The 12,891-nt window shown below is 41.4% G+C and overlaps 1 protein-coding gene across 1 annotated transcript in view; it reads right to left on the bottom strand.

Moving 5' to 3' along the window:
• Positions 1-12,891, bottom strand: part of LOC101618842 — a 134,727-nt gene that overhangs the window by 40,628 nt on the left and 81,208 nt on the right. The window contains 1 exon segment of the mRNA XM_012727055.1: positions 4,490-4,777. Within this exon segment, the coding sequence (XP_012582509.1) occupies positions 4,490-4,777 (288 nt within the window).

A 12,891-nucleotide genomic window follows, 5' to 3' on the forward strand; every position in this document is an offset into this window, starting at 1 on the left:
AAAAAAAAAAAAGAAATTAGTTTAACTAGGGGCCTCCCTGGTGGCATAGGGGACAAAAACAGCACTGGCAAGCTGTTGCCAGCCACTGCCACACAAGTTTGGTCCCCAACCAGGTATCTGGCTGACATGGCGCAGCAGACCTCTCCTGTCTTGCCCGCTGCTCTCCTCAGCAGTGTATTTCAGTCAACCTATCTGTTCTGCTCTCCACTCTGTCTGGTGAGTCGTCTCACCTCCACACATCTCTGACCTACACCCAAGTTTTTGTATGCATAAATAAATAACTATTTTTTAAAAGTTAGTTAATGAATTAGAATACTCCATTACTCAAAATTTCCTATTGTTTATTCCAGGGAACTTGATTCTTTGATATGACTTGTCTAACAATCCTCCAGAACACAAAGTGAATTTTTGCCAATTTTCTTATGGGTTAACAGCCTATTATATAAACTTGGACAACAATGATCATTTAAACAAAAAGTTTAAAAGTTTGCTAATTGTTTTTGTTTACATAAGAATATCATATGTTATTATAAAGTCCAGTTTCTTGTACAAAAACAAAAATATGGCATCCATACTTGAGAGGTTAATGCTTGAGCTTCAGTGGTAAGCTTGGATCAGTAGAGCAATCTATTGGTATTTCCAAGTAGATTGGATAACCTGAAAGTATTGAATGATGGGTGTCCTATTCACCAATTTGAGAAGTACAAACACGTAACTCTTTCCAAAGAAGCTCTTTAGTTCTTTCTTAATGGGAGTTTCTTGTGAAGAAGCTATACTGCACCATCATAATATAGCTTCCAGATATATTATTTATAATCTATATGATGTATAATCAATATGGTGTAGAATGAATGGTTATCTCAACTACTTTGGAAAAGGAGTGTGTAAAAATTATCTTTACCTAGAATCACATTGCAAAAATGAAGCAAAAGTAATAGCGTGAAAATATTTCCTCAGCAACATTTAAGTTGCTGCTTCAGGCATATTGGCATTACCCTTACGATGGAAAATGTTCTTCACATGTTTCTTTCAAATGTTTGTGAACATCATACGCTTACCAAACAAGTTATTGTTTTTGTTTTTCAAAGATTTATTTATGCATGCAGAACTGGGGTACAGGCCAGAGCTTCAGGGCAGTGAGAGGATTCACTACAGACAGAGTGGGGAGCAGAACAGGCAGATTGATGAAGTGCACTGCTGAGGGGAGCAGCACTATTTGGGTCACCTTTCTGGCTGGGGAACCAAACTTGCACTGAAGTGGCTGTAGCTTGCGGTTAGCTTCCAGTGCTGAGCTTCAACCCCTTGCTCCACCAGGGAGGGCTCGACAATGGTTTGTTTTTTTGTTTGTTTGTTTGTTTGTTTTGTTAAGATTTGTTTATTTGTGCATACAGAACTGGGGTACAGGCCAGAGGTGCAGGGGCAGTGAGAGGATTCACCAGACAGTGTTGGGAGCAGAGCAAGCAGGTCTTCGAAGTACTCTGCTGAGGGGATCAGCGGCCGGGTCAGGAGAGGTCTGCCACGCCATGTGGATCTCCTCTGGGGCAGGCGGGGATCAAACAAACACATGAGGAAGTGGCTTTAGCTTCTTAGTGCTTGCTGTGCTTTAACCTGCTGGCCACCAGGGTGGGCCGACAATGGTTTCTTTTAATAGGGTAAAAGATCATAGTTTCTTTGACAACTCCTTTGTGCCTTTACTTTTAATCATCAATGAGAACATCCTATGATTTTTTGGTAAGATAAATGTTCATTGCTATACACAATTATACTATATTACTTGACCAATATATCATATTCTGTATCATTTAATCTATATATTAAATTTGCCCCCAAAGTGCATTGATACATTATTAGACCTCTGAAGTCTATTGGTCTGTGATTGGTAAGGGAAAAACATAACAGAGATAGTTTTAATTCCAGTATTATAGTATCTTCTACAGTCTCCATAAAGAGAAACTACCATATCCCATTATCTAATAGAAGATTCATAGAACTGTCTTTTCCTTTAAAAAAAAAAAAAAATTCCACGGTTTTGGAATGGTTATTCTCCCTAAAGCAATTTATAGATTTAATGCAATCCCAATAAAAAATTCAATAGCAGGGGCTTTCCTGGTGGCACAAGGCAAAGCACAGCACTGTGAAGCTCTTTGCAGCCACTGCAGCACAAGTTTGATCCCCGGCCAGGGAGCTGCCCCTCATGACGCAGCAGACCTCTCCTGTGTCGCCGGGTGCTCCCCTCAGCAGTGTATTTCAGTCAATCTGCCTGCTCTGCCCCCCACTTTGTCTCTTCTGGCCTGTACCCCAGTTCTTGTAAGCATTAATAAATCTTTAAAAAAATAGTATTTTTCAAAGAAACGTAGAAAACATTACTGAAATTCATGTTTATTTCACACAAGATCAAAAAAGCTAAAGCTCTCCTGACTAGAAAGAGAGAAAATAGTGATATTATACTTTCAGACTTCAAACTATATAATAAAGCCATAATAATAACAGCATGGGGAATGGAACAAGAAGAGATACACAGACCAATGGGAAACAACTGAGAGCCCAGAAATAAAACCACACCTTTATGGAGAGCTAATATATGCCAACACAGCTATGCATACATACTGGAACAAAGAAACCCTCTTGGCACTGGGAAAATTGGACAGCCACATGAAAAAGGATGAAATTAGACCATTATCTCATACAATACATAGAAGCCAGCTCAAAATGAATGAAATACTTGGATGTAAGTCCTCAAACCATAAGATATATAGAATAAAACATTGGCAAACTTCATAACATAAAATCCAAAAACATCTTTGAGGACTCATCCCCAGCAGCCAGGAAATAAAAAGAGAATTTAAAAACAGAGACTATATGAAATTAAAAAACTTCTGTACAGCAAAAGAGACAGTGACCAAAATTAAAAGACATCTTACTGAATGGGAGATGGACAGGAGTGATATTAAATATCTATAAAGAGATGTTCATTATCACCTATCATCAGGGAAATGCAAATGAAAACCACAAAGAAATGCCACCTCATACCAGTAAGAATGACTTATATTAAAGAATGCAGAAACAAGAAGCCCTGATGAGGGAAAAAGGAACCCCCTTAGCTTGTTAGGGTCAATGAGGACTGCCTCATACCTATGGAAAGCAGTGTGGAAGCTCATCTTTGAGTAATTAGAATGTGGCTGTGATGAAATGTGGCCTGTTCCCAAGCTAGGATTCAGGAGGCCACACCTCTTGCTCTATCTTAAAACTCTCTTAAAACACTACCCAAGCACCAAATGAACAGCTTGTAGTGGCTTTTTGATTGATTGCAAGCATGTTGAACTTGTTGCTAAGGTTTCCTTCACTGCCAGCCATCTAAATCTAAAGATTTAGCTACCCAGCTGACCTGAAGCTGACTAAAATACAGACATTAGCTAACCAAAGCCAGAAAAAGTGTCTAGTTCGAATTCACACAAAATTGTTGATCCACAAAGTTATGATCTAAGTAAGGATTTATTTTGAACCACTAATTATTTGGGTGGCTTATTGTTCAACAGAAACTGAAGAATATAATCAGTGCCATGTTCTTAAAACTGCCATTCCAGGGGAAACTTTTACTTCCCCGTGGGTGGAACCTGCATTCTTGTGCATCCCTGTATAGATAAGGTGTAGGGGGCCAATCATCTTGGCCGAAAGCCAACCTCACCATATTTAGGAAACCACGTAAAGGCCAGCCAAACCAATCACCAGCTCCCCCTTTGTCACGAGGCCTGTGCACCAAAAGAGACTATATAATCTGCTCTCCCCTTTGTTCTGGGCCCTTCCTGCCACCCAGGTGCTTCTGGTGTGTGGTTAGGCCCAAGCTTGAGCTTTTATAAAGTTTCCTCTTGTCTTTACAGCGGTGTGGCTGGCTTTTTCTGGGTAGTGCGTCCCATTCTGTCATGGCAGAAACTATATCTACAGTAAGGAACACTATGTTTATTATTAACCCCAAAGTCACTCATTCAACTAATAAAAATACATACTTCTTCTACATCCCAAACTTTTCCTTGTGCTTATAGAAATCAGTAAATAAAACAAAAACAATATTATTTTCTGAGACTATTGCAAAAAGTTAGATACTAACAAAACACAACATGTAAGACTCTAGATGGTCATAAACACAAAGGGAAAAAGTAGTTGGCCAGAGAAAGTCTCACTGTGAATAAAGTCATGATGGAATGAATTATATAGACATTTGAATGAAGAGCTCCCTAGGTGAAGAAAATAATAACAGAGCTATTAGGTAGGTCCCTTACCTGGTACATATTTTTAGAATGGTTGGATTAGAGTGAGCAATGAGAAAGTAGTAAGAGATGATATTAGGTAAAATAGGTTACATCTTATCTTACTTCATGTTAACTTATTTGCAGTAATATTAGAAGTCCTTCAAGATGTTTTTAAGTTTTTCCCTCCTTCATTGCAATAAGTGATGCCATGAGCTGGGTCCATTTTGCCACATTCTCATTACCTTGCTGAGACACTGCAAGGAGACCAGATGCAAGCAGGAAGACCAGTAGATGTTACTGCGCTGAGAAAGGGCTCTAAGCCTGTGATGCCCATAGAAAGGGGGATTACAGATTCCCTGTCCCATCCACGGAAGGCTGCAGGAACAGCTAAGACAGGGACAAGAATATTTGTATAGCAGATGGCTTTGAAGATAAAGATACTGATTCTTGCTAGAGCAAAAAACAGCTTTGTTTGGGTGGCTATAAAGACATTTCCTTCTATGGCAAAGAACTTGGAGAGAAAGGGGGAGCTGCAGAGGAAGCACAATGAGCGGACATGTGAAGAAGCTGCACTTGCTTCTCAGCCTTGGATCTGTCCCTGGGACTTGGGGGGCGTGGAAGTGTTACAGGGCAAGGAGCGAGAGTGTTACAGGGCAGGGCACCCCTGAACACTTTCCTGGGGACCACCCTGTTACAGAAGGAGACACTTAAAAGGAACAGAGACGCGGGTGAGAGACCCAAGGGGAGGATAACAACGGCAGTTTTTCATCTTGATTTTGTTCTTTTCCATGCAGACTTGCCCGGCCCTTCCTGCCCCTTTCCTGTTGGTTCCCACCACAAGGTGCATTAGACTTGTGTCAAGCTTAGGGGCTACAGTGGCCAAGCTTTGGGCCATCTCGTCCACAGGGGAAGAGAAACTTTGAGTGTTTCATAGAGAAACTATTCTAACTACATCGTTTATTTCCTCTCTATTGCACACTAATTGTATTAAAGTGCTTTTTATTGAAGATCTTATGTGCTAGGGTGTATTTTGTCCTTATGCAACAGATGGCAGAACCCATTTAGAGCATGCAGGTTTGGGGGTCTCAAGGTACCCCTTATTCTACCCTGTCACAGGGCATTGGAAGTAATGGAAGACATTATGTTTTTTGGATACCTTAACATTTTAAAGGTAAAGCTGACAGATTTTTTTCTGATATATATGTATGTAGAGTGAGGAAGAAACACGGAGTAAAAGAGAACTCAAAGGATTTGCTCTAAGGAATGGGGGAAAAAGTGTCAATATAAACGTAACTGGAAAGAAACTGGAAACCGCTGATATAGCTATCACTTTTGAGAAAACTATTGTAAAATGAAAGTAAAAAATAGGCTTGATTGGAGTAAGAACTGTTGGCGTATTGATACTGAAACATCAGGTGTTCAGGCCTAGTCTCCCAGCCAGGAACAGATCCCAGGTCACAGTGGCAGCGCTGAGTCCCAGCCACCAGACCACCGCAGGCTGGAGCCACAGCAGCAACTTTGCCAACACTCAGGCAAGCAAGTGAGGAGGGAGATTGTTTTTAGAGAAAGAAAAAGTTTGAGCAGGAAAGGAGCAGAAATAAAGTGGGGTTCCTAGGCTGGTGGAACCAGGCCAGGGAACTGAAGTAGAGTCATGCCTTAGGGAATACAGACCACCTTTCCCTCATTATGCTAAAACCACCAGTCTCTCTGTGCGTGGTTAGTTCTTGGTGTCTCACTCTCTGCCTTACCTCTCTGCCCAGAACAGTCTCCAGGTCCCAGCCTTATCTTTTCTTTAAGTCCTTGTTCCAGAATGCCTTGTGGCCTCCAGCCCTGCTAGTGCTTGATTAGGCCCCTTTGGAATTCCTAGCCCTTATCTCTGGAACCTCCCTTAACTCTCCTGAGGTCCCTCCCTGCACTGCCCCTGAAGCTGCCTATTTATCTCCGACTTGCCTTAGGACTCAGTATCATTTTAAAAGGTTAAAATCTGGCCCTCTCTGGTGGTGCAGGGGGTTAAAGGGCAGCACTGTGAAGCTATCCACAGCCACTGCAGCATGAGTTCAATCCCCAGACAGGGAGCTGACCGACAGGGAGCTGACCTACATGGCATGGCAGACCTCTCCTGTCTAGCCCACTGCTCCCCTCAGCAGTGTACTTCGCCAGTCTGCCTGTTCTGCTCCCCACTCTGTCTCTGGTGAATCCTCTCACCACCCCTGCACCTCTGGCCTGTACCCAGTTCTGTATGCATAGATAAATAAATCTTTAAAAAGATGTGATTTTATAAACAAAAACCAAATATCTTCTTTTGTAACAGGGTGGTCCCCAGGAAAAGGGGGAGGTTCCAGGTTCCCTATCCCATCCAGAAGGAGGGTGGAGCTGAGAAGAGAAGAGAAGAATCTGAAGAGGACACTGAAGAGGAAGGAAGCAGGATGGAAAGCCAGAGGGAGACCTGAGGAAGCCACATGGAGCAGAGACATGTGAAGAAACTGCACTTGCTTCTTGGTCCTGGACTGGTTGAAACAGACGTTGGGTGAGAGACCCATGGGGAGGTGACTATGGCAGTGTTTATCTTGATTTTGATTTTGCTCTTTTCCTCCCAGACTTGTTTGGCCATTTCTGACTCTTTTGCATGGTCCCTGCCAGAAGGTGCTTTAGACTTGTGGCAGCTTTCAGGCCTTGCTTTGGACCAACCCCTTTTGGGTGGACTTTTACCCACCAGGGGATGGGTAACTTCAGGTGTTTGATTTAGAAACGACATTCTTTGTCTTCTCTGTATTGCACACTAAGTGTATTAAAGTTCCTTTCTATTAAATGTCTTATATGTCTTTTCTTGATGTGGTGAATGGCAGAACCTATTTAAAGCAGGCAGATTAGGGATTCAGTGGTGCCTCTCTCTTCTCTCCCAGCCCTGTAACAGATTCTCCCTGCCATGTAACAATTTCACCTTTCTTCTACTAAATCTAACCTTGGATATAAGCAAACATGTGTGTCTCTTTTGGAAACTAGCCGTACATCGCTGAAACTTTTCTCACAGGTATCCTAAGGACCTCTTTCACTGCACCCAAAATGTCAATGAATTATATACTCTGTTGCTGCATCAAATGCAAGTAGCTCTCTTTTATTTTTTCCTCCACCTTGGCGCATTTAGATATCATCTCGCTGGAGTGGTGTCTCTGGGATAGCAATTCCCTAGAGACCCCAAATAAAAGCCTTCTTTTCACTTGCAGCTAAAGCGCTGGTTCATTGCTGAAATAGTTTAAAGCACTCACACACTGACACTTCATGTTATATTGCAGTTACAGCATATATACTCCAGCTGTGTGCTGCCTTCAGAACTAGGGTACTCAAATGAGCTATAATCACCTGGCAAATGATTATGCAAATATGTGCCTGCATGACTTTATTCCACCTTCCCTTTGGATACATTCCAGGATTACTAACATGAATAATAGCAAATACATTGAGGCAGAAGGGAGCCATCTGAGCTGCTACAATGCAGGATAATAATGCCATCTTATCCAGGTTGCCCTAACCGTGCTGGAGGACAGCAGATGAATTCATAAGCTGGGCAGGACGACTGACAGCCTCGTTAATTTGAAAGCCAGGGCTTTGTTTCTGACTGGGAGACTGACTTGCTGACTCACTTTTCCTTCAGCAAGTCGATTTGTCTCCCTAGGCGTAATTATCATTACAAAAGAGATAATGATTCTTGCCTCCTTGGATATACTGACAGTTAATACACATTCAAAAGCTAAAAATAAGTGAGAAGAAAATGCCTTACAATTCAAGGTGTAACAAAGATTATTTTTCTTGAAATAATGCTAGTTTTTCACATTGTGCAGAACACTAGTGGCTGAAATTCTGGTTTATTTATTTATTTGCCATAATAGCATCAAGTCAAAACATCAACCTCTCAAGCTAATTTCACATTGTTCTTTCAGTGCACGGTGCTGATGTTTATTGAGGGGAATGTTGGCCCAGAAAGCTTTCATCTTTTTTACCTTTTATCAAGGAACTGTCAGTCAAATACAATGGAAATGTATCCTCAACACATAAAAGAAGTTTGGGTTTTATGTTTCTGATGAAAATGAGTGAATTGTTAATCAGCTCTAAATAACATTGCAAACTGTAAACGTGATATAAAATTTTGGGGGAATGTAGCCCCTGGTCTGGTAAACAAAGGGACAGACTTCACAGGCTCTATCTGGTGCGATCTGCTCCCTGAAGGTGTATGGCAGTCTTTTCAGATAAAAAAATATTTTACGGGCTCTCCCTAGTGGCGCAATGAGTTAAAGCACCGCATCATGAAGCTCTTGGAAGCCACCACAGCACAAGTTCCATCCCAGGCCAGGGAGCTGACCCACATGGCGTGGCAGACCTCTCCTGACCCGCCCGCTGCTCCCCTCAGCAGTGTAGCTTGTCGATCTGCCTGTTCTGCTCCCCACTCTGTCTCTGGTGAAGCCTCTCACCCACCACACCACTGTCCTGTACCCCAGTTGTGTAAGCATAAATAAGTAAATCTTTTCTAAAAAAAGATTTTACAACTGGCACCCAGCCTTTGCCTTTCTGCAGGGCATTCTTCAGAAAGAACGAGATTAAATTCTGCTCTGCTTTGCTTGTCATCAGCATAATCTTTTGATCAGGACAATTTAGAACCAAAAGTCCCTTCTATCAAGAGTAATTACATTCTTAATGTCAATGACTCCCTGTTTCTTGCTACACACAAAACCAAAAAACAAAACTATATTTAGTGGAAGGACTCTCACAGAATAAAATCTGTTGGACAGCTCTGGTGTTCAAATTCTCACTTTGATTATCTCAAATTATGTGCCTGCCTATTCTTGAGACATTTTTTTTCCAGTTAACAAAACCATAAGCTTCATTTTAATTGAATTGATTGCTCCACAGTTCTACCCAACATAGCTAAGTCAGCTCAAAGCAAAAAACAAGTTCCCTCAGGTCATTAAATCTACTTCTGAGAACTGCTTCTGTTTTATGGGGCCTTACATCAGCTCAAGAGGACTGTCCTTATACCCTTCTATTAAGCGGCAATCCCCCCAATGTTCATTTTGTGAATCCAGAATGAAAAAGATAGGGACCAAAAACAAAATAATAAAGTCAGTTTATTTATTTACAGAGGGTATGGAAAGAGAATGTTTATCGATGGAGAGGGATACCAAGAGGTTAGCCCAATGTAAGATACACCTGCATTCCTAAATCCCTGTTTTCCACCGCTCATGCTCCCCTATCTTGATGCCTCACTAGCCACATAAGCTGCTGGTCTCCAGGGCAGCACTCTCTTCTTACTGGTGTCAAAAGAGCAGTGGCAAGAGTAGACATGGAGGTCTATGAATGATAAAGAAAAGTCAGAAGACAGGTTTGCCCGTGAAACCTCCCCAGATCCTCTCTTCCATGGCAATGGCTATCTTTTTTTTTTTAAAAAGATTTTATTTATGCATACAGAACTGGGGTACAGGCCAGAGGCTCAGAATAGCCCGGCAATGGCTATCTTGCTCCTTCATCCCAGAAACCCTCATCATGAAGCCAAAAATTTTTCTTTAAAAAATGGTTCTGGGGGTCCTCCCTGGTGGCGCAGTGGGTTAAAGCACAGCACTGAGAAGCTTAAGCCACATACGCATGAGTTCGATCCCCACCTGCCCCGGAGGTGACCCACATGGCCCGGCAGATGTCTCCTGACCCACCCGCTGCTCCCCTCAGCAGTGTGCTTCGACCATCTGCCTGTTCTGCTCCCCACTCTGTCTCTGGTGAAGCCTCTCGCAGCCCCTGTATCTCTGGCCTGTACCCCAGTTCTGTATGAATAAATAATCTTTAGAAGAAAAAAAAAAGGTTCTCGGGTCCTCCCTGCCTGGTGGCACAGTGGGTCCAAGCACAGCACTAACAAGCTAAAGCCACTTCAGCATGAGTTCTATCCCAACCCCAGAGGTGACCCACATGGCGCAGCAGACCTCTCCTGACCCACCCGCTGCTCCCCTCAGCAGTGTACTTTGTCATTTGGCCTCTTCTGCTCCCCACTCTGTCTCTGGTGAATCCTCTCACCACACCTGCACCTCTGCCCTGTACCCCAGCTCTGTATGCATAACTAAATAAATCTTTAAAAAGAAAAAAGTTTCTCATATTAACATCATTTTTTCTTCACCTTCACCGCAATGCTATCAAAAGTACAGTGAAATCCATTTGTAAACTGCATCTCATTACAATTCAAGCAAGCAGTGTTTTTGCTGCATTTAATGGAATTTTCCACAAGGGATTTTATATTGAGCTCTTCTTTGGTGGGAAGGACAACGTCTTACTAGGTGCCACCTGAGGTTTCCTTTTCTTGAGGTTCCCAAGGCTTTTCTCTCTGTGGTCTCCAAGCCTGCAATGGAGACAAGCTTCCTTTCCTCCCCAGAAGGTCTCTTGACTTCTATGTATGTAGTAACATCTCTTCTTATTTAAGCTCAATTTCAACTCATAGAAGCCATCCCAATCAAAAGGAGCTACAATTCTCTAATGTAAAGGGAGATAAATTAAATTCCCTATTGAAATTATATACATTGCCATGAGTAATAATAATTATTTTTTCAATGTGGCGATGGAATCAAGGAGAGAGAAAATGCAAGTACAACAATTTAGATCTGCTCAAAGAATTTAACCTTGCCATAGAGATCAAGGACAGCTGGAAGAAAAATTTTCCTTGAATCAAAACATGGCAATGACAACAACAACAAAAATTACCTCAAAACAAGAACTCATTAAAATTATGCTATACTCCAATAACTCATTTAATACGAATGTGTGGGGGAGGGAGGGGGAGAGGATGTCCTGAATAAACTCCACAAATCTTTTTTTTTTTTTTTGAAGTTTATTTATGCTTACAGAACTGGGGTACAGGCCAGAGGCTTAAGGGCGGTGAGAGGCTTCACCAGAGACGGAGTAGGGAGCAGAACAGGCAGATCGACAAAGTGCACTGCTGAGGGGAGCAGCGGGTGGGTCAGGAGAGGTCTGCCAGCCATGTGGGTCACCTCTGCGGCCGGGAATCCAACTCATGCTGAAGTGGCTTTAGCTTCTAGTGCTGTGCTTTACCATGCTGCGCCACCAGGGAGGGCCCACAAATAGTTTTTATGAGCCACACCCACACCCCCACCCCAGATCAGAGATCCAAAACACTAAGGGCTACAAATCCCATAATGTCACCACCAAAGGGAGGATGCAGGGACCTGAGGGTGGAGTTAAGCAGCCATGTTATATAGATATCTAACCAAGCATATGGGCCTTGGGAACCCTTGCTTTTTACCAACTTTTAGCGTAGTATTTGGGGTTCCAAACCAGTGAAACTGGTAGGACACATACACAAATTTATCTTTTTCTTTCTCCCTCAGTTATCAATTTCTTCATTTCCCCTTTTTGTAAATAAACCCTTTAATACCATTTTGTGTGTGAACCTACAGTAAAATCTCTTAAGTCCATTTTATGTGCACGGATAAAGACCCACAATCATGTTAACCCATTTTACACTGCGGTTGCCTTGTAACACTTCCTATGTTGAACATTCTCACTTCCTTAGTTCTATTAATTATCACAGATTTTAAAATGCTGTCAAGGTCTTTCTCATAAACAATTTCTGCACATGTCAAAACTCTGAAATAACCAAAATTACAAATGTGATTATAACATAATTAACAAGGAGATTTGTTCAACATTATAATTTAAAACATTCAAGAATGATAAAAATTGAGACACCATATTACATATGAATATACCAGGCACTTAAAATGCTGCACGTAAATTTTAGAATACTGATATTAATATTCACATATATGACAAAATTAAACATTTTTCTCATGCAACATTGCTTCCCATTATGTATCAATTTACTGCATAAACACAAAGTAGGTCAAATTCATCTAATGTCTTTCCCATGAAAAAAAAGGGGAAATTTTTGAAAGGAGCTGTATTGAAGTTCTATGAAATTCTCTCTGATCAAACAAAAGACTACCAATTTTATGAATTTAGACTCCTGGGAAACTTTTTTCATAGTCGTTAGAAAAAAATCTAAAAAATTTTTTAAATTAATCCATACCAGAGTTATGATTATAACTCTGCCTAAACACAGCACAATTCTCTTTAAAAAAAATTTACTGATGCATATAAGAACTGGGGTACACCCCATGTTTATTGCTGCTTTATTTACAATTGGAAAAATATGGAAGCAGCCCAAATGCCCAAAAGTAGATGACTGGATAAAAAAGATGTGGTACATATATACAATGGAATATTACTCAGCAACCAAAAAAGAGAAACACATGTCTTTTGCAGCAACTTGGATGGAGCTGGAAAAGATCATGCTTAGTGAGATAAGCCAGAAAGAGAAAGAAAAATACTGGATGGTTTCACTCATAGCAGGAGTATAATGGACCAGGCGAGAAAATAACAAAAATAATGAACATCCATATACCAGAGACATTTTGTGGGTTGGAGTGGGGAATGGGACCAAAAACGGGGGGTGGGGTGGGGAGGGAAGTGCACGGGACTATGGTGATGGCACACGGGTGACTTGGTGATGGGAAACCCGCGGGGATTACAATTGAGATGGAAAAAAAAAATGTACAAAATGATGTAAAAATAAACTGTTGTAAAAAAAAAAAAA

Source organism: Condylura cristata, unplaced genomic scaffold, assembly GCF_000260355.1.
Source record: "Condylura cristata isolate star-nosed mole 26May11 unplaced genomic scaffold, ConCri1.0 scaffold00019, whole genome shotgun sequence".
Taxonomy (NCBI): Eukaryota; Metazoa; Chordata; class Mammalia; order Eulipotyphla; family Talpidae; genus Condylura; species Condylura cristata.